At 37.1% G+C, this 26,473-nt stretch overlaps 1 protein-coding gene across 4 annotated transcripts in view; it reads right to left on the bottom strand.

Moving 5' to 3' along the window:
- The window catches only part of IFT56 (intraflagellar transport 56), a 55,678-nt gene that overhangs the window by 385 nt on the left and 28,820 nt on the right, over window positions 1–26,473 (bottom strand). For 2 of the 4 annotated variants that reach the window (XM_066183555.1, XM_066183558.1), the window contains 6 exons: window positions 21,056–21,144; window positions 17,099–17,182; window positions 14,861–14,930; window positions 12,327–12,433; window positions 10,004–10,137; window positions 7,090–8,618 (listed from right to left, as the gene is read on the bottom strand). In XM_066183555.1, the coding sequence (XP_066039652.1) occupies window positions 8,507–8,618; window positions 10,004–10,137; window positions 12,327–12,433; window positions 14,861–14,930; window positions 17,099–17,182; window positions 21,056–21,144 (596 nt within the window). In that variant the 3' untranslated portion in view covers window positions 7,090–8,506. Of the gene's footprint in view, window positions 1–2,809; window positions 3,424–7,089; window positions 8,619–10,003; window positions 10,138–12,326; window positions 12,434–14,860; window positions 14,931–17,098; window positions 17,183–21,055; window positions 21,145–26,473 lie in introns of those variants that run through there. The other 2 variants (XM_066183557.1, XM_066183556.1) reach the window with 2 other exon arrangements.

Below are 26,473 nucleotides of genomic sequence, written 5' to 3'. Positions count from 1 at the left end.
AGGAAAAAATTCTTCATAGAAAGGGTTGTCAAGCAATGGAACAGGTCACCAGGGAAGTGGTTGACTCACACTCCCTGGGGGTATTTAAAGGCTGTGTAGATGTGGCATTTAGGGACATAGCTTAGTGGTGGCTAGGGTACTGCTGAGTAAATGGTTGGATTCAATGAACTTAAAGTTGTCTTTTTCAACCTGAACCATTCAATGATTCTTTAAAATAACCTTTAAGTTGAAATCCTGGAATTATTTTATATATATAATTTTTATTTTTATATATTTTGTAGATAGAAAGAACAGCAAGAAAATTACATCAAAATTAACACAGAAGGGATTTTATAGAGGAATACCCAGTAGTATGTGTGGGCATGCATACACACACACACACCCACCCACCCACACACACACACACACACACACCCACACCCACACACACACACACATTTTTCCTTAAAAATACGAGTGTATAGAAAGGGAGCAGACTTGAATGAATTGGCAAAGAAACTTAAACTGAGGAGCATCTGCCTGTTACGTGTTGATTGTGGTGGTCACTTAAACTGTACCTAAGCAGAGTTTAAAACTGAAGAGGAGCTGTCTTTGAAAATAATAGACTTCCTTAACGGTAGCTCTTTTATGATTCACACCTGCTCATTTGAACGTGTAAAAACACCTAGATGTTTACAGAGATTGAGAGGGATTATGTGCTCTGGGGAGTTGTCATTCACTTTTTTCCTCATTTGCACCATTTCTTTAAAGATACTTGTGGCATGGGTCGCTTATCTCGATGAAAAGCCTGTTCCATCAGGCCAGCATCCCTGGAGGCAGCCGAAGATTACCAGGCTGTCTGAAACACTGGAGTCAGGTTATTGTCTTATCTCTGTATTGTTGTCTGTCGGTTTTATTCTCCCAGTAGTAATGAAAGCCACACAAGAATATGAGTCATGATTTCCTGTAGCTCTGCCACCCACCTGTAACACGAGCAAGAAGGGCTAGCCAGGTAGGGAGTTCTCAGGTTGAGTTGCAATTTCAACACTAAAAGCAGTAATAATGCTGTTTAATGAGGTAAAAGGGTCTGGAAGTAATTCTCAGAAGTACAAAAGGTAATGTGCCACAGGTATGCCCTCGCTCAGGGTTTCTCTTGTGGGTGCTGACCTAGGACAAGACAAACACTCTTGATGTCCTTGAGAGCAGACTCAGGCAGACTGCTGGCTAGAGGAGCCTTGGTCACTTGCCACAGTGATATTTTCTAGTTTTTGGTGAAATATAAATATTGTGATAATTATAGGAAACTTACTTTTATTAAATACTATAATATATTTAAAATTTTTATAGCTACTGTTCAGGCAACACCTGTCAAGCAATGTCCATCCTCCCAAAAAGGAGAATTTAATGTAATACATATATGTAGATGGCAAAGCAACCTTCTAAAAGTTATAAAGACATACAACATATTTGCTGTGACCTTGAGGAAAGGTTTTTCTTTTTTGTTCTACCTTTCACTTTCTGACTGATTTCACCAAAACTCCAATTTCCTAACCAAGTTTTTTAATGCCTCTCAGCACTTTGGAAGCTGCTTTTACTGATGTACGTTCCACAGCTAGGTAAGTGCACATTATAACAGACAGCTGAGAGTGATTGCATAAACAAATTACCACATTTTTAACATTCATACAAGCTTATGATCAGAAAAGTCAGAAGCATATTTTGCATGTGCAGTTCAGCATTTTCATACTTCCATGATTTTATTTCCAAGCCAAACTGCCTTCAAAAAAGCAAAGCACATATTTGTCACCAAGAATTAACTACATACTGAACTTGCAGATTCAACACAAAGCTGCTTTTGATTTGCCACAGCATTAAAAATAGCATCTAAAAATTACATATGAAAAACGATTTTTCATACATGAATAATTTAAATGGACAAATGAAATTCTTTAAAACTATTCTTCTTTCCCCCTCAGGTTGGATTTTAAGAAGATATGAAATGTGAACTTTTTGAGCATATTAAAACAAGTGTAGAATAGCAGCAATAGAAGTGATAATTTTAAGAATAGAGTCGACACTACATACCTGAAATGCTTGTGAAAACAAGCTACATCTTCTGTATAACAGTTCTATTTCAAATGTCATTTTTCTGACCTTAAAAGAATTACCCCTGAAATGGGTAAGTAACAGTACAGTCTACTCTTATCTGAACACTTCCTTACTGTTTTAAGAGACTGAGTTATTCTTAGTGTCATGCTGATTTCGAGTCTTCCACAGGACTTAGCATTTTACAAATCTGAAAATATCTTGCCTCAAATGCCTGTGAAGTGGGAGTGAGGCAAGTCATGCTCAGAGGTGGTGCAAGGGAGGAAGGGAGAAGTAGAAGACAGCAGTATTTTAGCAGTAGTCTGGGAGTTGTGTAAGGCCCATCACATTATTGGGGAGACAGACAGGAAAACACTCATTCAGGGAACAAGAATGTGCAGGATGGAAAGTGGACACAGTGATAAAATCTGCTTGAAAATAACTGGCAAAACTGAGTCAGGAGTCCTGTAAAGCTTGCCTCAGAAATTACTTTCTTGTGACGGGAAGATAGTTCTTCTGCCTTTAAATGGTGGGGAAAACCACCACAATTTTATATAGACAGCTTCTCAGTTTGTTCAGTAATGACTAAGTTCAGCACATGGGACGTCATGAATAAGGCAGACAAAAGTAAGACAGAACTGGTAGAATGAAAACATTAGGATAATCATCAGTATGGGAATAGACCAGGCAGTTTATGACTTGGTTTATCAGGTTTTGTAATTTAATTTTGTAACATTTTCTCAGCTTTCACACATGGATTCATGAGACACAATGACATCATGTGATATAAGTTAATTCACCAGCTTTGCAAAATAAGATCCTGAGTTTTGTCTCATAATGGCTCCCCATATAATGGCCTCACCCATTAATGTAAGGCAAGAAAAAGACTACAAGTAGCTTTAGAGTAGACATACATAATGGCCCATCATGCTTAAGAAGGACAAAATCATCCAAGAAAATTCTAGCTGTTACAATGAGCAATGCAGCTGTTGGAATCAGAGCATGGTTCTTTTCTACATTATGAAAACAATGTCAACATTATTAAATGTGTTCTTAAAATGTTGCCTTGTATACTTTCGCACTGTTGTGTGTGTTTTTTCACAGAACTGACCACATGGAAGTTGCTTACAGTGATCAAGGTGGATCAAGTGAACAAGGCTCATCACTCATCTCCAGTTAAGGACCAGCTTAAAGTGTGGTTTAAGGACTGCAAAAAACTCAATGCAATTCCTAGGTTCATGGAACAGCATACATAGTATCCCACTTTTTAGTTTGATGCAGCTGTATTAGAGAATCACTACAAACTATGAGACAGCATAATTCCTGTTCAAATAACTGGAGATCCATGATCTTGAAGATCTGTTGTAAAAACACATTAAAGACCATTATTTATTTTACTGCATTATTTTAAATTCTTCTAAAGAATTACTAAGAGTAATACAAGGTGGAGCAACTCAGCATAATTCAAGCATGTAAGCATGAATTGAAACAGAAGTTCTCTTTTCATTTGAAGAATACACTGTGTCTTCTCGAAAGTCACAGCTCTTACTAAATATAGACATTACTTTTATTTTTAAATCCATAAATAGATGCTAGTGTAATTCATCAATTAAGCGAGACCTATAAGGAATTTAGGAGCTGTCCCTTGCCCAGAGATTTGAAATGCCTGCTTTATTTGTTCCAAACAAAAGCTTAAACTCTACAAAGTCAAAGGTAACCTTTTAGCGTGTGGCTAAATGGGATTGCAGGGCCAAAAAAAGTTGTTTCAAATTATGCAAAAGGACTTGAGCAACTGGACTCTATCAGTCTCTCTGGGATGCTGAAAGGCTCATCTAATAAGGAATGAAGGGGAAGTATCTCCTGTGACATAGATCTTTTACAAGTTTAGCTGAATATAACAATACTGCAGTCCTACAAGTGCAATGCATACATTTCTTATGTTATATACCTAATTTTAAAGAATAGCATAATACCTTATCTGTAAGGTACATGTTAAATAAGTTGAGAATGACAAATGATGAGAAGCAGCCATCAGTCATCAATAACAATGTCTTGGGGATCCTGGAAGTGTGGAGGATCCAACATACCCCTTGATGACCCAGATATAGCTGGAAAGCTGTGCTAATAAATAGCTACAGAGAAACAAACTAGTAATTAGTGGGGATAAGTAGCCATGCAGAGTGATCTACATAAGCTGAAAAATGAGCCAATTTGAACAAAATGTATTTTTGTAGAACAAAAGACAGGCTGTCTCTTCCAAAGCACAAACTGTATTCTGGAAAATACCAGTTTTGGAAAAATCCTAGATAACACGTCCCAGCCAAGAACCAGTTTAATGCAAGGTTCCCCTGTGATAATATGGCAAAAAGCATGAATGAGTCTTTAAGTACCCATGTAGGAGAACAGCAAGCAGCCCTATGGACAAGCATTTTCCAATGTTACATATATACATTCCAAAGTTCTATACAGAGATAGATTACGCCCAGTGCTAAACAGCCATGTTTTAAAAAAAATCTGTTGACAAACCAACTGCCAGTTTTCCAGCCTGCAAAACACCTTTACAGGGGAAGCTCTCTTTCCTACAAACAAGAATGGACTTGCTGCACTTTAAGCACACCTAACAATGAAAAAAAACCACCAGAAAACCAAACCAAACCAAAGAATGCTGGGCTTTAATGGTTAACAGAATGATGAACATTGGAAGAACTTAACATTCGAAAACAAGGCTAAAGAAGTTGAATTTAGAATTAAGGTACAATTTCTAAAAAAACAAATATGATTTAACCATGTGAATAAATTTCAAAATAAAACTATGGATTTTTCATTATCCATCTTCAAATTAACACTTAAGTTTTTCTGGCAAGTATTTAATGGTAAGTCAAGTTAGTTATTGGATTCAACACTGGTGAAATCTACCATCTTGCATTACGTAGTGTCAAGGCAGCTTATCTAGCAGTTGATTAATGACTTGATTTTAAGGTTACTGGTTACTTCCATGCAATTGTCCACTTGTTCAATGACCATGTAATTGAAAGGGAAGATGGAAATTTGGAAATGAAACTTCAAAAAGAATGAGTGGAAGTTACTTCTGGAGATAATACAGAGGAAAAATGGTTAAAGAGTAAACCAGTGGGCAAAATCTAGATGTTTTCTTCAATGTATGTATAGGTGCCATATAGTGAAGCTAACGCCATGCAGGTAATTGTTTACTTGTGTCTGACTACCTAAAAGCCGAGTTCCTCATTCACGATCAGACAGCTTTCTTATGAAGATCAATGAGCCAGCTTCCAGTTGAGGGAACCACATAAACCTAAATGCCTGCTACAGTCCAGAGGTATAATGTGACATGACTTTTCTCTGACAGTGAACTTGCCACCTACAGTTTAACTCACTTAGATGGTACTCTCAAAGCTGTTGTTCAGATATTTACAAGTTTAATTCAAGGTTGACTTTCTTATCCATCAGGAATGGGTCAGCACCCAACTAAAAGCAGTTACATGCTGTTTGGGGTTTGGCTTTCTCTACTAGTCACTATTAATGCTATGATTGCTAGCACAGTACCTTCTGTGCATTCCCTGTAGCTTATTTTTCCAGAATCAGATGCTTATTCAGAGTATAAGAAATAACTCTAATTTCCACATTCTTCCTTGAAATTATAATGATGCAGCAATTTCTTTCTGCCTTAGTCTTCCTTTCATTACATTATCTGAAATGCCACTGTTTCAGTTTTATATTCACTTACTTCTGACCCAATAAATTTACCCATTTCCCAGACTGCACTTGTCTTCACTGCCTGCTTGCTCAATAGGTCACTTTTCTCGTTTTCCTCCACACCTACCTTCACTCCCAGGCATCCTATTTAAAATATCTTGACTATTTAAAGTTCCACAGTTTAGGGAAATATGGAAATGGACAGGGATAAAATTTTATCTGTTCTTAACTACCTTTCATTTTTGCATCAGCTAAGGCAACTTCTTATCTCTGTTCTTTGAATATGGCCTCAGATTAAACAATGGAACACACATTCTAGATGTATTTCTAAGGTAAAATAACCACCAGTATTTCAGTACTTTTTTGTTCTGCATTTTAATAGTACCTGCATATATGTTCTATTACCAAGACCTAAATGCTAAATCCTAAGTATGTAAAATACCTTATTTCATCACTGCTCAAGGCAAAGCCCTGCAGTCCCCTGTTATATCTTAAATGACAAAAGCTTTATTACCAGGCAATAAAATGCACTATGCTAAACCCCATGCTATTTAGCATATCACATATGACATTATGGCTACAGTAAATAAAGGTGAGGTTTTAAAAAAAGCTTCCTCCCTGGTCACAGACAAGAGAATTTAAAATTGGCCCCCAAGCCCTTATGCTGCAAAACCATCACAGTTATTTCAGAAGATTCAACCAACACGTAAAATGGTCTGTAATGGATTTGGATGCTCTTCAGCTCTCCTGCAGGTTAGGCTTCAATAAAGGGAGTAATTAGATGCATTTAACATCTGCTACAAAGCCACCAACATGACTTTTTAAGCTTTGTACCAAGATTCATAATTGTATTCCCAATCTGTTTCCAAGTTAATTAAACTCAGATGAAAAAGAAAAATGCTGTTCAAGAGTGAAGTGTTTTGTAACTGCTTCCAGTGAAGATACTGCTCCTTTCTCACCTCTTTTGAATGAGTGCCCCTGCTGAAAGGCTTATTGTTGCTAGTGTGGTGGATCAGTTTCTAGATTTAAGTGCAAGTAACCACAACTATCAATGTACTTTTAGACACCTGAACAATGATACCTGCATTTTTTGCTTAAAGCAGTAAAACCAGACACATTATATGCAGAAAGGTGTGCATGCTCCACATACACCCAGCTGCCTTAGTTTCAGCAAACTACCGTAAGATCGGGACCAAGGCCATTGGCCACAAACCTGCCCTCTTCCACAGCAAAATGAATATACTATTTCAACTTCTGCAGCATGAAGCAACACAGACCAATTAGACATACAACTGTAGATTCAAATAAGAGCTTTAATCAATGCACAGACAGTAGAGAATATGGTAATCTGAATTCCCCTCAAAAGATAAAAAAATACTTAAGTATTTTACAAATTTATAAAATGTAAAGTTTCCTTTTACAAATAACATACAAATGTTTTTTACTACCAAATGTCAACACATTTTTATGTTACAACTGTTGCCTTCTCTTAGAATTATGTATTCCCTGAACTCCTCTCCTTAAAAACACAGGAGAGTATAATATATCCAAAAGTATAATGAATATATTGCTCACAACAGTGGTAAATGCTGAAGGAAATCATTCAAAAGATCTTTTTATCCATCAGATTGCTAAAGTTCTCATGTGAACTATATTAACATGAACAGATGTTTTGAGTGTTAAATTTCAAAGTGAGATTGAACAATACTGTCAGTCAAATAAGTCTCCATGCTGTGAAAAAGATGATAAGAGAGAAAACAATCCTTACAGACAAAAAACTCCCAAATTAAGGTATTGGTAATTGAAATTCATGCAGAAAAGGATATTCCTCAGAATATGTTTTGTATTTTACCCCAGACAGGTAATCTATAAAAGTCCTAAAGAAGAGAGACTTTTCACAAGGGCATGTAATGACAAGACAAGAGGGAATGGTTTCACACTGAGATTATGTTTAGCTAAGATATCAGGAAGAAATTTTTTACTATGAGGATGGTGAGGCACTGGACCAAGTTACCCAGAGCAGTTGTGGATGGCCCATCCCTTGAACTGTTTAAGGCCAGGTTGGGTAAAGCTCTGAGGAAGCTGAGCAGCTCTGAGTGAAAGATGTACCTGTCCATGGCAGGTTGGAACTAGATGATCTTTAATGGCCGTTCCAACCCAAGCCATTTTATGATTATATAATTCTATGTTAAGCCTTTTGTATTATCTGATACCCTAGCAGTGCCTAGTGGTATCACTGTGACCATCTCTATTTGCCACATTCCCTCACTTGCTGAAGTAGGTTTTTCTGAGTCATGTAACAAATGATTCTTCTCCAGAGGCCAAAAGGCTTGCTGGAAAAAACCCACTCACCATGCAGTTCAGTAACTCTTGTGGAAGAATCTGGGGAACATTTGAGGAGCACTTTGATTTTGTGGACAGTTGAAACTACTATTGAAAAAATGTAACTTAGAGGAATAGAGTGGTGCAACAGAAGAAGTACAAAAGAAATTTTAATTAAAAAAACAAAAACAAAAACCAAAAAAACAGACCACCAAAACCCAACTTCCTGTATGTTTTGAATCTCACTGCAGAACACTCTTCCTCACACGGGTCAGCCTGCTTCAATGCCTAAAGTCCGGCAAGGAAGGAGATATCCAGATTGCACAGGAGAAACTGAGACCCTTATCTTGCAGTCAGACACAGCCAGACATACAGTAACAACTGACCTGGTTCATTTTGTGACACTGACTCAAACAGGGACTCTGTTCTCCTTGGCCCACTTTTTCATGATGCGAACAATGTATTCTACTTGAGAATTACCAGTGCTCTTCAGCAGGTGCAGTACTTCCCGCAGAGTCTCTCTACAAAGGTGAAAGCAAAGATTTAAGTGAGGGTTAGACCCAAATGATACAATAAACTGCTCACATCAAACGATTTCACAAAATGTGTCCTCTGAGACAGAGAGGTCCATCCATCTGCAGTGCTGGAATAGGTTAAAATGCACGCTAGATGCGAACCCAGAGACGAAAAAAGCAACCAACAAAAAAGCCTTGTACACAATTGTAAAGAAATTATAAGTTAAAAAAAATCATCTAAATGTAATTAGTTTAGTGTATGCATATGTGTGTATTTGTATACATACCCTCACTCTTGCAAAATTGTTTCTCAGAACAAACGAAACTTTTAAAAAATCTTTAATGTTATTTACTAGTCTTTAGGATGGCAACATCTAGCTTAACGCTGCCAAAGCACTTCACACATAGCACAATACACATACACAAAAATAACATGGAAATCAACATTCCTAATAGAATAAACCTATTATTATTAAACCTATGTAGATCCTGCTGCAGTTTGCCATATAGTTTACAGTAAGAACTTAATTGTATATTTTGAAAAACAGGCAAGCTATGTGTATTTTCCTGCATCTGCTGCAGTGATTGCTACAAAGACACTTGAAAGGTATAGTAGTTAATGAGATTATTCCAGCAGAGAAGTGAATAGAAGGAAGGTGTGGAAGCCAAGATACATATCTAACAGTCATGCAGGAAACAGCAACTTTGGCCAGAGGACAATGGCCATCTGGCATCACAGCAGAATATTCACAAGGGAGCAGTTCTTAAATACAGCTTCACTACTCTCTCTCATTCCCCCATCCAGTGAAATGGGCTGAAAACAAAATTATCGGTAACACAGACGATTTCCTTTAAGCTTTCATCAAGTAAGTATATTTGTGTGACATAGTCAGTGTCTTCAGAAGGCAAATTTTAATGAAAACACAGCCTCATCTGCTCTTTGTTTAGAGAAATCATGTCCTTCCTACAGTGTTGACTGAATGTTTCCTTAGTTCTGTTCTATGTACCTTAAAATGTCATGTGATAGTTTTCTATTCTTACACCATCAACATGAAATGATGTTGTTTTCCCCCAGTTCATGAAAATACTACTACACTTATAACCTAGCTTTTCCTAGTAATGATGACTAAAGTATTTTGGTATTTTATAGTCCACAGCAGTTGCTCATAAATTATTCTCTACCATATACTCTATAACTGTTGGTGTGGAAGATACACTTCAAGTTGAAGACTGCATATGGAGCCTCTGGATAGAGTGTCTATTCTCTGAAAGGTCAGTAAAAGATTGGAAGATGATATGTAGTCTTAAAGCTGAGATTATGATTCTGGCTTACAGCTAGCTGAAAATAGGAAAAGAGCAAAATAAATTCAGATACAACACAGAATACTCACTTTGCTTCTCGGCCAGCTAAAATCATTTGAAATACACCCACACAAGCACCTCTCTTGCCTTCCCAGTATTCAGGATTGTTGTTCAGTCTCTCCAGGACATCAAAGGCTTTGGCTGAATAGTAGAACTGACGCATCTGCATAGAAAGTGAGACATTATTCCTGACCACCTTTCAGAAGGGGATTAAAAACACTGAGCTCAGTTTTCTGAAATCAGCAGTAAGTTGTAGAAGCAATGTGCATTTTCCTGTTTTTCTGCAGGCAGCAGAAAGTGACACAGAACAGGGACATTGCAGTTGGGGAAACAGGCGGTACTATAACATCTTTTTCTGAGGTGGCCTTATCTAGTGTCGTACCAACTATACCGAAACCCTTGACAGAATATCAACCTCCAACTAGTCCAGACAATTGAAAATGAAAACACATTTCTTCTTGTAGACATGGCTACGTATTTGTTTATCTTCTGGGTTTAACTTAAATTTTTTTCTTCACTGTTAAAATACAGTACAAAAAAAGATTTGGTGACTCTATAATCCAAAATTTACCTTAGCACAGGAAAATCCAGTGTGTACCCTATCTTTTCTGCCTTAGGTTCTCTATTTGTAATTGGGAACCAGGAGCAAGTTGCTTGGCAACAGTCCATGCAAAAGGACTGACCAGATTAACTGTGGCTTTTGAAGTCAGCATAGCATATCTCATCTGGGCTGCATGAGTGCTCTCCACTTGGGCAAGCCTGAAGGGCAATGGTGTTTGTGACTAGCATCTTCCCATTAGAGATCACAGAAGGTAGACTGAGCATGACCTCCCATCCTTTGGTAGCTAGAAGCCTGCAGAGAAAAAAGTGCAGGCTGTGGGACCTACATTTGGAAACCTTAGTCAGAGAAGCACTGGTACTACAGTATGAGTAGTAATTCTCTTTTCTTCACATAAATCTTGATTTTAACCACTGGTGACTGGCAAACAAATATATGGGAATAAAGATAGTGAATATGAACACTACCAGATGTGTCAGCTAAAAAGAAAAATTAGAATACTGATCTATCCAAGTTAGTATCTGATCTAGTTCCATTAAGCAGGTACAGGTTTAATGTTCTTCTCCTTCTATCTAAACATATCTAGACATAAATCTAGGAAATGCTTCACCCCAAGTCATGCACTGTTCCCTGTGTGGACAAGATGGGCCATTGCATAAAAAGCATCAAGAAATTAGCATGAAATCCTGCATACCAACTTCTTACTTAACAATTTCTATCAGCACAGCAATGAGGCATCCAGCTACACCAACTCTCAGGACACTGTTGATCTTGTTCCATCCATGCTCATTCTGTTTTCTGTTGAGCAAAGCCTAATGCAACTGCCTTCTTAAGCTACATCTCTGGTGCTGCCGGTAGACGTCCAATATAATGTAATGCTTCAGAAACAACTGAAAAATGCCACATAAAATCAAACAACAGGGACCTGGCCATTTAGTTCAAGAGGTACAATTGCTGCTAGTGTAGAAAGACAAATTATAGTACTAAAGTAATGATTTTGGAGCAGTCATTTATGGCCATATGTAGACACATAATTAGGCTAAAAAATTTAGTTTTAAAATGCAGCTTCTAAGAGCTCTAGATAAATCCAAAATGTGGAGCTACTTCTCCTCTTCAGGACAAGAAGGTTTTGAAAAGAATTTAGACAAAGCAATCAACTGATTTAAGTGAGACTTTAAATGATCTAGAGAGAGATTTTACATGAGGTCTAATTGTCAGCCTGCTTTCACAAATTGCATCTAGGGGAAACACCAGAGGCATAGCCACTTGCTTAAGCAATTAGACTTGTAGGGTGAGATGGTAACTGAGTACTTGAACGATGTACAAGGGATAATTTTTTCAGTTTTGGAATATTGCTTTTGAGATCACAAGGAGTCTCTCCCATTACAAGCTTTAAGGAAAACACAATACTCTCCCAACCAAAAAAAAAAAAAAAAAAAAAAAAAAAGCAAGCATGAGGTGCCTTGCTGAATCTATGCTAGATTTTTTTCCTTAAAAGTTTTTTACCATTTCTACCCATAATGAATCCCTAGTAGGAGCAGCAACTGTTATCATTATTGATTGCTCAAGCATGCAGTAATTTACCAACATTTTAATCAATGGGTTCTCTACCAAGAAGGCCTGTATGTTAAAATACTGACTAATCCTTGCCAACTCATTCACCTTATTAGACATCATGCCATTATAAAAGAAAGTTCACTAGTGATGACAATGATAAAAAGTATTAAAAAATGACTGTTGGTAAAATCACTGAATTAACATGTCATAGATCAAGCTCTAAAGAGAAAACTCACTTTGTAACAATCATTTGCAATGAGCTGCAATAGGTTAAAGGAGTCCCCTGAGGTTTCCATCTTCAGATAGAGCTTCCAGGCTAGCTGTGGTTTCTTATTCATTATATCTGAAATAAAAAGAAAAAGCTGGAATTGTGAAAAGAATATGCTACGCACAATATTCAGTGGCCGGTGGAACAGATGCTCCTGTATTTCTTTGTTTAATGTAAATGCATGCCTCAGCCATAAGCATGAGGCTGGGAAGGGAAACTTGTCCTTTTCTTCTGCCTTACTAGTGATAACAGCCAATTCAGCAGAGAATACCAATGTCAAAAGGAATAATTATAGTATTTACATCTTAATTTATATTTCACAGACAAGCAGTAAGAAGAACTCCTGTGATTTCAGATGTGATTAAGGAACAGAATGAAAAGCATCAGAGAAGTTTTTTATGCAGGACAATGAACTATGGCAATCCATTTATATGGTAAGATTTAGGATTGTGTGTTTTTACACACAAAAAAAAAAAAATAATTGGCACCAAACTGAGGTCTTTAATATTTGGTGCCCATGTCAGTCTAAACATCCAATTCCCATGATTCATAACAAATCAGAAGGAGAGGGCAGAAGTTGAAGCCCCTCCGAGCATAACAAAATTTGTCATTACTAGAAAAAATGCTTCTAAATTCCTGAGATCATGTGCTGGTTTTAAATTTGTGTATATGACTAGAATTTTTCATTGATCTTCAACTTTAATTGGTACACACAGTTAGAAATAAATTAAACTGAATTTTCCATCTTGATGAGTAGAAATTCTGGTAGGGTATTTAAACACAAAGGTTCTATTTCATGGTGATAAGAAGCCATTCTCTTGAATCTATGGTTGGTATTCATAATTACAGGCTCATTCAAACACTGGAAGAAAAGAAAATTAAATTAATTTTTCCTTTCTTTTTCAAGCCTTTACAGCTGCTCTGAGAGTACCTGGCTATTCACATAAGAATCACTCTTGTGCTTTTTCAAAAGAGGGACTGTTTAGCTTGTTATATCTGTGTCCACTACATCTATATATATATTGAAGGTATAATGCGTGGTAACCAACAGTAAACATGTAACACCAAATCACAGAATTTATAGACTCTTCTCATTTAGGAGGCAGCAAGACATCAAATTAGATTTATCTCTCATCAGCTCCAAATACCATATATAGTAGTAAACAGTCAGTTCTCAATTTCCAGCAACAATCTACCTAGAGCAATGCAGTTCTGTGCTAATCCAATGTTTTTGACCTTCTCTTCAAGAAGAATTTGGTATAAATAGTACTATAATACTAAACAAAAGATTACATTCTGTCATGCAAAAGGATGCATCTCTGGTATTTTTTACCCCTTGGAAATATTTCAGCATTGAATTGTTTACTACTCAATCCCTAACTGTACTCTGACATTAATGTATTATAATGTGATCTGTTAGTAATTTATGTACTTGACACAACAAGATAACTTTATTCATCATTCCCATAAAAATCCAAATAAAAGATTAATATATAAAACACTCAAACACAATCAGGTACCGCAGTTTAATTAAAAAGGAAATAAATTGGCACATCCTACAACAGAGTCACAGATAGGCATCCCTATGTGTGATGTGCCTGTCTGGAAAGATCATGTTAGGAGATGTTTACTACATCTGCAATATGGCATAACATCCCAAAGCATACATATTTACATTCCAGGTATAACTGCTGAAAATGGCTTGATAAGAAAACACTTTTTATTGAGGCACAGTAAAGAAAATGAATTAGCCTAGAGAGGCTCAAACTTGAGTCCTTGGAAAAACCACTTCTATACTATTTTGTATGTGGCACTGCAGCTGTCTCTGTACTGAGGTGAACTCTGCAGTGTTTTAAAAACCGGTTCAGAAAAAGTAAATAAGATTTGCTATACAATATTAAACACAGCAGAAGTTTCCTGGATTCAAAGAAATCCAAGGGAAGAACTCTTCTAAGAATTTTTGGAAGAAAAACACACGCTGGAGATTATAAAGGATATCCCTCAGGCACAGGAGTTTGGACAACATGTAGAGTAACATGGTAGGAAGAAAAATACCATGTATGCTTGCCTTATTCCTCTCTTCCCTAGACATCTGACATTGGCTAACACTAAAGGCAGACAGACCCTTGAGCCTGTGCCAGTATGAATGCTTCTATTTTGTGTTTTTTTCTGAACATTTTAGAGCGTAACTCAGTCTTTTAAGAGAGAAAGTCTTTGCTCAAGCAATTGAGTAGACAACTGAGAAGAAAAAGGGTCACCGGTCAGGACAAAGCTGCACTGACAGTACTATAACAGCACTGCACTGAAGCAGTAATTGCTTATAAAAGCCAGATGCATGAAAGGTGTAATAACCACCCACGCTATAACTATTGCAATCAGCTTTTCACTTTCATAGTCCTGAATCCACCTACAACATTAAATTCAATTAGGGAAGTGGATTGCCAAGACTGACGCAATAGAGGAAGATCTGTATTCTGCAATGTTGAGAGTAAAGTGACTCACAGCAGCGAGCCAGCCAGCTAAGGTAAACAAAATCACTTTTTATCTTCTCACTCTGGATCAAAAGGAACACCTGCAGGAAGAAGGAAAATAAAAGATAATATATGCATGTACTTTTAAACAAACAGAAGGCAAACCTTTCTCATTTCAACACACAGATAAGGTTTAAGTCACACAAACAACTGCTCATGTGAAGAGCTTGGGTATGCAATTGCAGTGTAGGGGGCATCCTCTGTGTGGAGTAGGTGGAGCATTCACACTGTGCCCTGTTTGTCAAGGGACTTGTGCAGCTTCAGAACACCAAGCTGTGCAGAGAGTGTGGCCTGCCCTGAACAAGCTCCAGTGGGCGGCCATGCAACACAAACAACACAAAGGAACACTGGACCTGTGGGAAAAGATGTTTGTAATGTGTTTGCTTAGAAAGCAATGCAAGCAATTATATTAACAACTTCTTGAAATACTAGAAGTTTCATATATAGATGAGACTGTCCTTCCATACATGTCAGAGACCATTCCAGGTCTGCAATAAGCCCTTTCTAACCATTTCAGTTTCAGCAAGGTTCTCAGGCAAAGCATTCATCTTTTGTACCTTACTGTACAAATACTGGTTTGTTACATTCTACATAAAAAGGGATGTGTGGGGGAAGTTATACATTTTAAAATGTACTCTGGCTTTGCTCAAAGAAAAAAAAAAGCTATTTATGCCTCTCTCAAGTATATTTTTAACTATACTGGATGCAACTAGCAAAAATCAAAATACCTTTATAAGAATAGATGTATGTACTGGAACAGTTAGTTATGCAAATTACTGACATTCGTATTGCTTAAACATTGCTGATCCCCTAATTTAGGGGGGGAAGAGAAGGAGTAATAGGGAAGAAATAAAAAGAAAGCAGTATTATCACTGTAAGTAGCACTTTATCATATGTTTCATTTTATTATGTCTAGGGAGGTATGCTTTTAAATAACTTAGTAAGTACTATATGTAGATGTTTTACAAGTTTATGAGACATTAGGGAAGGCTGATCTTTATATGGACCTGTCATCACGACCCAAGATCAGACACAAGGCTAGACAAATCAATGTAATTACATAATTCTGGTATTTAAATGCATCACCTATACAACACAAGTTTCTACAGAAAAGCTTCTAAAAACATAAGAGGAAAAATATAGATTAACAGGAGTTTACAACTTTCTGTTTCTTTGTTGCCTAGTTGCTGCTAAAACTTATACCATTATCATTTTTAAGGAGTTTCAGGAATCAGCATAGCCTGGTAGCATAGCTTTGAAAGATTTTCATGAGGCTAAGTGAATTGAAAGCTGGTTGAATTGAAATATATATCCATTTTCCTTACAGTCTTGGATATTTTTCTTAAAGAGAGATGCAATTTTGAGTCACAGAAATTAAGGGTGAGGGTGCTGGATGGGAGGTTGGGATAGGGGGGAGAGAAAAGTTGTAAAGCCAGGGGTTCTGTTATTAACAAACATGGACAGTTAAAAAGTTAGAAAGACTGGTTAAAAAAAAAAAAAAAAACAAGCAAAACATAAACCCCAAACCAACCAAACCTATATGATTCACTTTGAGCTATGTGGTGTGGGATTTTTTTGTGGCTTGTCTTCTTTTCTGGTCTTGTGGAAAATGTTGCTTCCACCTTCATAATAGCTATTTGCTTTTGCATATTTTAGCTGTAATTAAGTTTCTGCTGCACACAGACATAAAAAGTACTGGGTGTAGAAGTTAATCTCTTCCAGCTGCATCTGAATGCTGCTGAATAAGATAGTGAGCACTTCCTCTTTTCCTCCCACAGATCCCAGAGGAAGATTTTTTTTTTTAAACACAAATTTCTAGGGACACCTAGAAGCCCTTAACTATTCAGTGTCTTTGACTTAGCATGCCCTACTCAGTCTGAACAAAATGAGTGCCTGGGATCCCAGACAAAGCATAGAAAATCTGATTAAGAGGCCATTCATGGATCAATTAGAGGTACTGCAAGCACTCTTGTGATGAACCACAAGCAGCATGACTCCCTGTATACCTCACGTTACAAGATTAGCAAGATAATCTTTTCTGAATAGGGCTCACTGAGAGTTTCAGTTCCTTTAAGAAGGGGAAGAAGATGTTCCACAGAACCAGCTTATTTTCAACCAACATGAAGATCTGGGTGAAGAAAAGGAAGGAAAGAGGAGAATATGGGGGACATGTTTCCATTGCTGTTTTCCAAAGAGAATAAATACATACCTCTTCAGCTTCACTAAAATTGCCCATTGCAGCTTTGGCTTGGGCATAGTTGAAGTTAAAAGTGTCACTGTTATAGAAGTAACTCTGAAAAATATGGACAAACCCCAAATAAATACAACCAAAAAACCTCTTCCCAAGATAAAATAACATTAAAAATATATCCCCTCCCTGCCCCAATCTAAGTCAGACAATATAAAGAAGACAATGAGAAGGAAAAAGAAAATCCCACATTTGGAACATATGGCATTTATAAACAGTGGGCAGAAAAATTATGGACTAGCTTTTCCATCCTACATTTGTGACTACAAACAGTGCTGAAACATTTCACAATATTAACTATGAGAGATCTGAAAAATGTTCCAAGCTCAAAATTGCAGTGGCAGCTTTTGTGGGTGTAATTTTCACTCGGAGCATGTGAAGACATGCTGTGCTGCCACAGTCTCTTTCACCTCCCAAGCACCTATTTCACCACTAGGGTGGGTAAATAGGCAGTTGACTTCCTTGAGTCTTAAAGGCGATGAACAGTTTGTTTTTCCAAGACTTGTCAAGGTTTATCAAGAGATCCTGTGCATCTGGTTATGTGATGGATGCTAATCTGACAACATGGATCTCATAATGGAGGTGGAGCTACAGTCCTGGGCTGTAGCAGGCAGCACACCAGGTGACAGGACTTCTTTAAGCAAGCCTTGCTTACAGGTACCCTTCTCCCTAGCAGAAGTGCAACACTGAGTTTTTCTCTCCCATAGGACTAGATAAGATGGTTTAGGACACATCAGATTGAACTAGCTGTATCTTTTCTGAAAAGCTACATGGGTCAAAGCAGGAAATGTAACTCAAGGTAGAAGTTAGGCTGATATTTGGGGTTGACCCGATCACAGTCAGACTGAAATATAACTCAGATGACCAAAAGTCAGCTGTGTTCTACATTCAGCACTGTCCCACACTGCTGGACCAGTAGAGCTGGCAGAGGTAAGATACAACACAATACTAGATGCAAGCATGAATGGGATTGAGGATTCCTGCCCAGAAGCAATGCAGTGCTTATGAGAGAGCATGGGAAAAGAGGTGGTTTATCCAGTACAGTTCCTGCAAGAACATCTCCCTGTGTGCATAATAGCAAGGTGTAGGGAAGAAGAAATCTTTTTCCTTATACAACATTTATAAAGGAAATGGAACTTGTGTAGGAAGATCAAACTTTTGGGTTTTTCTCTCTTTAGAGTGAGGAGGAACTAAAAAGCATAGTTGGGACTGTACAAAAGGTAAACGAAGAAAGGCACAAATCCCTTTCCCAGTAGCATCTTCTTTCATGATGTAGGGACACTGAGGAGCCTCTTCCTTTCACTGTCACAGGCGGTCTACAAGAGGTACTGATTTAGTCCTCCCACATACATCAAGCTAGCGCCTTGAAAGAAAAGGCGAGGGATTGCCACTATTTGCCAAATGTCCAGGTTTCACCCAAACAGTCTATGGTAGCGTGCACAAGCCAGCAAATACAGCAAGCTGTGTGACAGCATGAGGATGAACCAATGGGGGCGAACCTTAAGCTCAGTTTGTGAAAATGTTTCACTGCCCTTACAGTGAACTAAAGGGTTTCACCATATGAGTATTACGACACTTTACTGCATTCTTTCTCAACAGCAGTTTCATGTGAATCAGCGCAAGTTCCAGGTTAAGCAAAGCTGGTGAGCCAGATGCTAGTTTTACTGCATCAATGCCTTCTTCTGTTCAAGTAGACCCCATAGTAATTTTTAATTAAAATGGAGAAGAACCTTTGTCAACAACCAAACTCAAAAAATGTGTCGTTCTGTCCTGGCTATATAAGTGTTAGAGACCAGACCTACTGCAAAACCAAAAGAAATGAACAAGTGCTGCTGATAATACAACACAGTCACAGCAGCTAGTTTGTTTGTTTTCTTTCTTTCTTTCTTTCTTTCTTTCTTTCTTTCTTTCTTTCTTTCTTTCTTTCTTTCCACATTATTTGTATTGGACTTTACTCTTTCATGGTCTTTTTAGAGGTCTGCAATGTTTTCATAAAACCAACTGTCCTCTGAGTGATGTCCATTTCAATGAGATGTTCAGATACCCCGCTTAAAAATGAAGAATTTCCATTGTGACCACAACTCAGCAGAGCCTGAATCAGGTTTTTTACTCAGTTAATCCCTGACAGTGTTATAATGTCACCCTCAAGGCAGCTGGCAACACATTTATAGTAAGGTGTCCTCTGAGACTTTCTTATGCCTAAAGCAGTTTTAATTGATCAGGGATGAAAGCGGTGTTTCTGGAGAGAATATCAAGCAATTTATCTTCAGAGAGGGCAGCCCCATTTTAAGAGCTGTGAAGATTCTACTGAATTTTATTCCTGTGAATGAAACACAAAGGTAAATCCATGTACACCTTGCCTGTAACATGGTACAGAAAGAAATATATTTGCATCTCTGTGGCCTATAGAGAAGGGATATGACTATATATTAAGGGAACTAAATCTAAGCATGGCTAATCTCAGCTGAAAAATCATGAGAATGATCAATTACTCCAAAAGGAACAAGCAAGAAAAGTTGTAGTAGGCAGTAAATTTTTGTTCCATATACCTTGGAGGTGGTTTTTAATCACATTTAATGTTGACCTTTTAGGGTTAGAACTAGTCGTTTAAGAACCTTTCCAAGGAAAGAGCTAAGCATATCTGTGGAGTAATTAATCACACTATAAATGTAAGAAATACACAGAATTATTTTTCCGGAAATTACCATCTATACCCATTGGCAATAAACTGAGACCAGATGACCAGTTCTACTAGAAATCTAACTTCAAATGGCACAAGTAAGGCAAAGCAATTCTTACTGTTAATTTCCTTTTCTTCAATTACACACTCACTCCAGTTTGGAGTGGTGATGGTTTATCTCTTCATTCCATACACTGGAGCCATTCCAGTGGCCAAAGGCACTGGGAATTCTTCAAAGGTCTCCTTCCAGACAAATTTTAAAAACACTACACCTTCACCATTTTTCACTCAGCAGCTGCTTTTGGATCCCATTACAACCACATGTTTTTCTTTACATCTCATAGTCCCTATAACATTGTAGTTATGCTCATTTTGTGTATCTCCCAATTCTTTTAATAATTTCTTTTAAGATTCTCATTCCTCTTCCTACCAAACACAGAGTTGTTTCAACTCTACTTTCAAACCACTGGAATAAGACTGCAATCATTTATTCCATAATCACACTCCAGCCTCCCTCTTTCCTCACATCTGACTTCAACTGCGTGTCTGTAAGTTATACCCATTCTATCCACTGGACTGATAATGCTGCATGATGTTGACTTCAAGCTTCTCTTATTTTGAAAAATGCCACATTGCCTGGAGGGTACTCAGATAACTTCCTCAAAAATAACATTCCCAACTTATTGATTTGGTAATACTGCCCTATTTTAGTCCTTCAGTGACTGTTTTCCCTGTAAAATGTAAATGTTATTCCTTTCAGAGTCCTTCATGTCCTATCTTCGTTACACACTCTCATTTACTAAAATGTTGTCCCAATTATTAACCACTGACAATAATCTCCATCACTTACTTGATAAGTCTTAAGAAAACATTTGGGGTTTTTTCCTCCATGCTGCCCACCCCATAAATATACACCTTTTTCCCCCCATTGTTTTCCTTTTATTTCTTATCTTCTGTGATGCCACCAGAAAGCCTGATAATGGTTATATTACAAATGTGATGAGTCCATCATGCCCACCATGCACCATGGTACTATTTTCTAAATTGCTTCTTTACATTTTAATCCATTTACTGTACTGACCACTGATGTTCCACTATCACTCCTGTGTTTTATTTTTACTGTTTTGTTTCTGTATATTTTTATGTTTCCATTGTGTCTCACATAGTACAGTCTAAAAGCAGTGATTCCATACATTCCATACATTACAGTACTACCAGTGCTAAATAATAGTACTAACCTTGATTGAGTTGAGGTAAATTAGGACATTAGGAAATTGTCTAAGAAGAAAGAAGCAGGAGGACATGCACTGTCTCCCGGGAATCGTATCTAAAATTCAAAAGAGAAAGGCAAATTTGTAGAATTTAAAAACACATGGTAATGGAAATCACTGCCAAGATTGCTGGCCCCTATGAAAGCAGCTAGTTTCTTAAAACAGCCTAGCTTGCCTTTTCAGGCAAAGGACCATACTTGAGGTTAGGAAAAAAAATTAGTTCATCTTGTCAACTCTCTCTACAGCATCCAATAACTTTTGCAAGACTTTGTTCAACAGCAGACTCTACAGAGACAAATAACAATTTTATCTAACAAGCCTTTTCCATGACACAATTTGCATAGTATAATTTCACCATGAATTATTCTTACTCTTAGTAAATAACACTTTATAGAAAGCCTGAGTTTTCTCTTCTTACACCATTAGCTTTCTTTCTTTAAAATTATGCTTTTTGGATATCCTGGACAAAGAAACTCTACATATTTTAATTTTAGTTTGAGTAAGAGAGAAAATTTGATATACTGAAAATATTATTATAAAAAAGAATTAAAACAGGAACAGGTAAAATACTCAGTGATATCAGACAGTATGAAAATTAAAGTCCATGCATTTGGGATTACTACATTGCTCACAAGAGGTAAAGCCATACATAAGTTAGACATATCAGTTCAAAATGAGCATCACTAAACTTCGATGCTATCTATGTCATCATAAACTTTGTTGCAACTGTATTATGCTATCATCTACTCTAACACTGTAAGCTGTGTTACTGAAAACTATCTCAAAGCTTTTTTAAAGATTCTGAAGTAACCTTACTAGGACTAATTTTTGTTAGACTCAGCTAGCAGACATGGATGAACCCAGGCAGCATCTGGGAAGGCTAAAATAGAGGTGATGTCAAATCACTACTATTCCACAACATCAAATGATCTTTAGAGAGGAAGCTGCCCTGTGCAGTTTGAAAAGGTGACAAGAGAAAAGACCCTAAGGATACCACTATCCCTGAGGTAATCTGCTCCTGACTGTTGGTTACCATCAATTCAACTGCATCAAAAAATTAAAATAACTTTTCTGTATAAAGAAATTTCATGAAACAAAAGACCAATATTTTGACTCCATAGCACCATACAAAATTGAGCATTCAACCAGAAAACTGTATATTCTCCTTTAAATATGGTAGGTAGTAATTATCCCCAGAAAGCACTATAGAAGATGTCAAAATACATTTCAAAGGAAAGTAAAATATTCTCATTTTTTATCTTTTAGCACTAGGAGATACTGAGCTTGGATGTCCTGTCATTTCCATACAGAGACAATCAATCCTTATCCATGTCTGAACCATACCATTCAGTTCTCCAACTTCAGAAGATTATTTGGTTATTTACGAAGTGTTCAGTTGAGAACTGGCCTGTATATTTATCTGTCCTTTTTTACAGGCAGGCATAGTTTTCATGACATATATATACCCTTACCAGACCATAACAGAAAGAGTTTTATAAAAAAGAGCCAAGAAACACTGATTAATGAGACTATAGATAACTCAAAAATGCCCCTTTTCTCTGAAATTCGATTTCTGAAGTTCACAAAATCACAATTTATTTTGAACAAAGTTTAAAAAATGCAAAACATGCAAAGAAGACTTAAAACTGAGGAAGCATTTTTAGTAAAAATGAATCACAGTAACAAAATATTAGAAACACAATATTCCCGTAAATTATTTGAGTGTTTCTAAATTTTAGTATTTATTCTTATGTACCCATCTTGGCAGAAAGTTTTATTGTCCCAGCACACCATCCCCCATATATTTTACTGAAAGATTCCATTAAAAAACCAAACAAGTACAACATCTGTCTATCTCACCCAACTCAGCTATTAATACTACCTAGTGACCAAAAAACTAGAATTTTCTTATTCACCCCATGTGGCTCATGCAGAAAGAGGAAAAATTTGTCATTTGAGAAAAATTACTTATGGTGACCTAAGAAAACCTCAAAGAAAAGGCTGCATGAAGTTCAGAAGAAATGTTTCATTCCTCTCACCCAACATCAAATATGCCTGAGTTGGTCCTAGAAGAGGACCACTGAAAACAAATGGGGTCGCTTTCTCATTATGCTTGCAGTGGTTTTGGGTAGTTTGTAAGACTTACGCTAAGCACCAGAAACACTGCATTTAGTGGGAATGATAATTTGTTTTCACTGATGTTCCTCTAGCCCCATTTCCTCCTTAAAAGAAATCTGATCTATTTAATATCCCACCCAGTTGAGACCCTAGTAGAAAAGAATGAGAACTAACTATAAAAATCGACTTATCTCTTCCTTCGTAATGTCTGTTCCATTTCATGTCATTAGGATTAAGAATTTTTATCAAGTTTGAAAAAACCCCCATGCTGCTGTTTGGGTATTATTTCTGCTGCTGGAGAATGAATATTGACTCCTGCACTCTAAGTGCTTCCTGGATGTCTTTCGGTTTTTGTTTTGTCTGTCCCCATTAAAGTGCGCAACATCCAACACGAGATAAAATGTGTACATTTAATGGAAATGGCTTGCACATTAACTCAGTTTAATCCATGTTCCTTGAACCTCCAAAGCAGAGATCTAATTAAAAAAAGCAAGGGGCTTAATTGATGACTACAAATGACTTTACGAATAAATAACACTGTGTTCCTCCTAAACTGCTGTTGCTGCTTTTCTTAATGCAGTTAATGGAACTTCCATAGTTAACAAAAGCAAGTGAGGAAAAATTTTCCACATTTTCATTTTAATCCATTATTTTTTGATAACCCCCATTAAAATAAGAAGCCTTGTAGACTGTTGTGGTTTAAGTCCAGCTGGCAACTAAGTACCACTCAGCTGCTTGTTCACTTCACCCTCCTCCCCCCTAAAAAAAAAGTACAACTTGTGGGTTGAGATAAGAATGGTTTGAAAATTGAAATAAAATGTTATTAGTAATAATAACAGTATTAATAGTAATGAAAAGGGGAGAGAGAGAGAGAGAGAGAGAGAGAGAGGAATAAAACCCAGGAGAAACAAAGGATCCAGAATACAATTGCTCACCACCAACTGACCCATGCCCAGCCCCACCCCAAACCACAGTAAGCCCCTCCCAGCCAACTCCCCCCAGTTCATGTACTGGGCATGGCGTTCTATGGTATGAAATAACCCTTCGGCTCGTTCAGATCAAGTGTCCTGGCCACACCCCCTCCCAACTTCTCGTGCAGCTCCTCACTGGCAGAGCATGGGAAATTGGAAAGTCCTTGACTTTGCAAAAACTAAAACATCACTGTGTTATCAACATTATTCTCATACTACAATCAAAATGCAGCACTGTATCGTTCTCTTAGAAGAAATTTAACTCTATCCCAGGCAAAACTGGGACATGGGCCCAGTTGCAAGCAAAGACACAGCAAAGGATTTCCTCACTCTAGGAAACAGAACATACTTCTTATTATAAATCTGCAAAGCAGCTAAGCAAATTGATAAAGACCTTAAAGGTCCTTGCAAGGACTAGCTAGATGGGAAGTATTGAAGCATGATGTACATGATTGAACAGCATGGCCAGATACTTAGGAAAAGCCCAAGTATACAAACAGCAAGAACTCTGTTCTCCACTCTAAATCCAGCAAAACAAATGACCACAAGTACTCAGCATAGTGGCTAATATGCTAAGTTACCTAAGAACATAAAAACTGTTGTATTGGATCCAAGGTTTGTCTAGTTCAGAGTTTTCTGGGTAAGAATATACAGCTATAGAAAGAAGATATACTGGTTTCACATATAATACATACTGTGGTATGTAATGGCACTTCTGCTGAAGTTTATCCCAGCTTCCAACAATCTGCACTGAGGACTTAATCACCACAGAAAATTTTGTGTTAAACAGCCAATGGACTTTTCATCTACAACTTTTTTTATACATTCTGGTTCTTGCAAGTTTCTCTATCAAATAAGTTGTGTTATGTGAAAAAGAAATGAATGCTGTTTATTCTAATTGTCTTGAGTGATAATTTATGGCAATGCTCTTTGATTTTTATATTGTAGAGTAGATAATTCTTTTCTATTCCTCTTTTCCTCGTCATTTATGATGTACACAATCAAACTCAATCACAATTTTTCCGCCCATGTATTCTACTTTATTTAATCTCTCCTTTTCTCCTACTTCAAGAATCTATCTCATTTCTTTGATCATCTTTGCTGTATTTATTGTATCCTTTCTTTATCTACCTTTTTTTTAAAGAAATGTAAGAACAGAACTACAGACAGTATTCGAGGAAAAGAATCACATCTGTATACAATAACACAGTAATTAGTTTTGTTTTCTCTTTCCTCATCAATTCTTAAGATCCTCTTCAACTTTTCCGATAATTTTGCTAAATGTAATTTGCATTTTATTACCCAGTCTCATATAGTGTTTCACATCTTTCATCATTACGGAAGCTTTTATTTGTACTACTATGGGTAATTCTGTACCATTGCCAAACCTAGTTGTTATAGATGAGCAGTGAGATGGTTGGCTCTCACAATTAAGGGATAAATATTTATGTGTATGTTAGAAGAAGTTTTGTAGATGTATAGTTGTGTTATTGTGATATGTCCTCCCAGACTCCTCTTTCCCCTCCGCCTTATATTGTTGGCACGGGATGGCCTTGGTAGTCAGGGCATTTGGGGAGGGCCAGCTTGTTACTGTGGCAACAGCTGGCCTCTAATACAGACGTAAGAAAGTGATTTCCACCAATGGACAGCAAAGAAGGGGTTGACTGGCAAGACTTTGGGAGGGGAGAAGGCTCTAAGCAGCAGAAACATGCATTTTGTAAACGAGCACGTGGCTGCTGGTCACGGAGACTCCCGACGCTGCTCTTTCTCCTTATTCAGTCCTTCGTTGTATTTTGTTAAGGTTTAATAAATCTTCAAAATTTTAAAAAAGGGAGCGTTGTTTCTCACACTGGTCATGTCATTATTTATCTCCTATAGCTTATTAATTATGAACACAAGCCCTTTCTTTAAATAAACAAAAGGTTCTTTCAAGCGTTCAGATCAGGTGCATTTTATCCTTTTCACTGCTATTTCCCTGTAAAATTGTCTGCTAGAAATGAGAAAGGTTATTATGTAGCTTCTCTTCTTAGGATTAGTACTGTGGACTTTTTTTAGGTATTTGCTAACACATGGATATTGAATTTGATTATACTCAGATGAATTGTAATTTAATCATAAAATTTCAGCTCAGGTGGTGTGTAATTCAATGTTGGTCCAGAGTTACCTGTTCACTTGTGCTTTCTCTAAGAAAGACAGAAACAAAAATTCATGCTGTTTATTATGCTATGTAATTGCATTTATTAGGTAAATATGGGCAGAACAAAAGTCTCCAACTATTACTTATCTTTCTATATAA

Source organism: Chamaea fasciata, unplaced genomic scaffold (genome assembly GCF_029207755.1).
Source record: "Chamaea fasciata isolate MVZ Bird 193981 ecotype frontalis unplaced genomic scaffold, bChaFas1.0.hap1 SCAF_5, whole genome shotgun sequence".
NCBI classification, from domain to species: Eukaryota; Metazoa; Chordata; class Aves; order Passeriformes; family Sylviidae; genus Chamaea; species Chamaea fasciata.
This window is presented reverse-complemented; position numbering and strand designations above follow the sequence as displayed.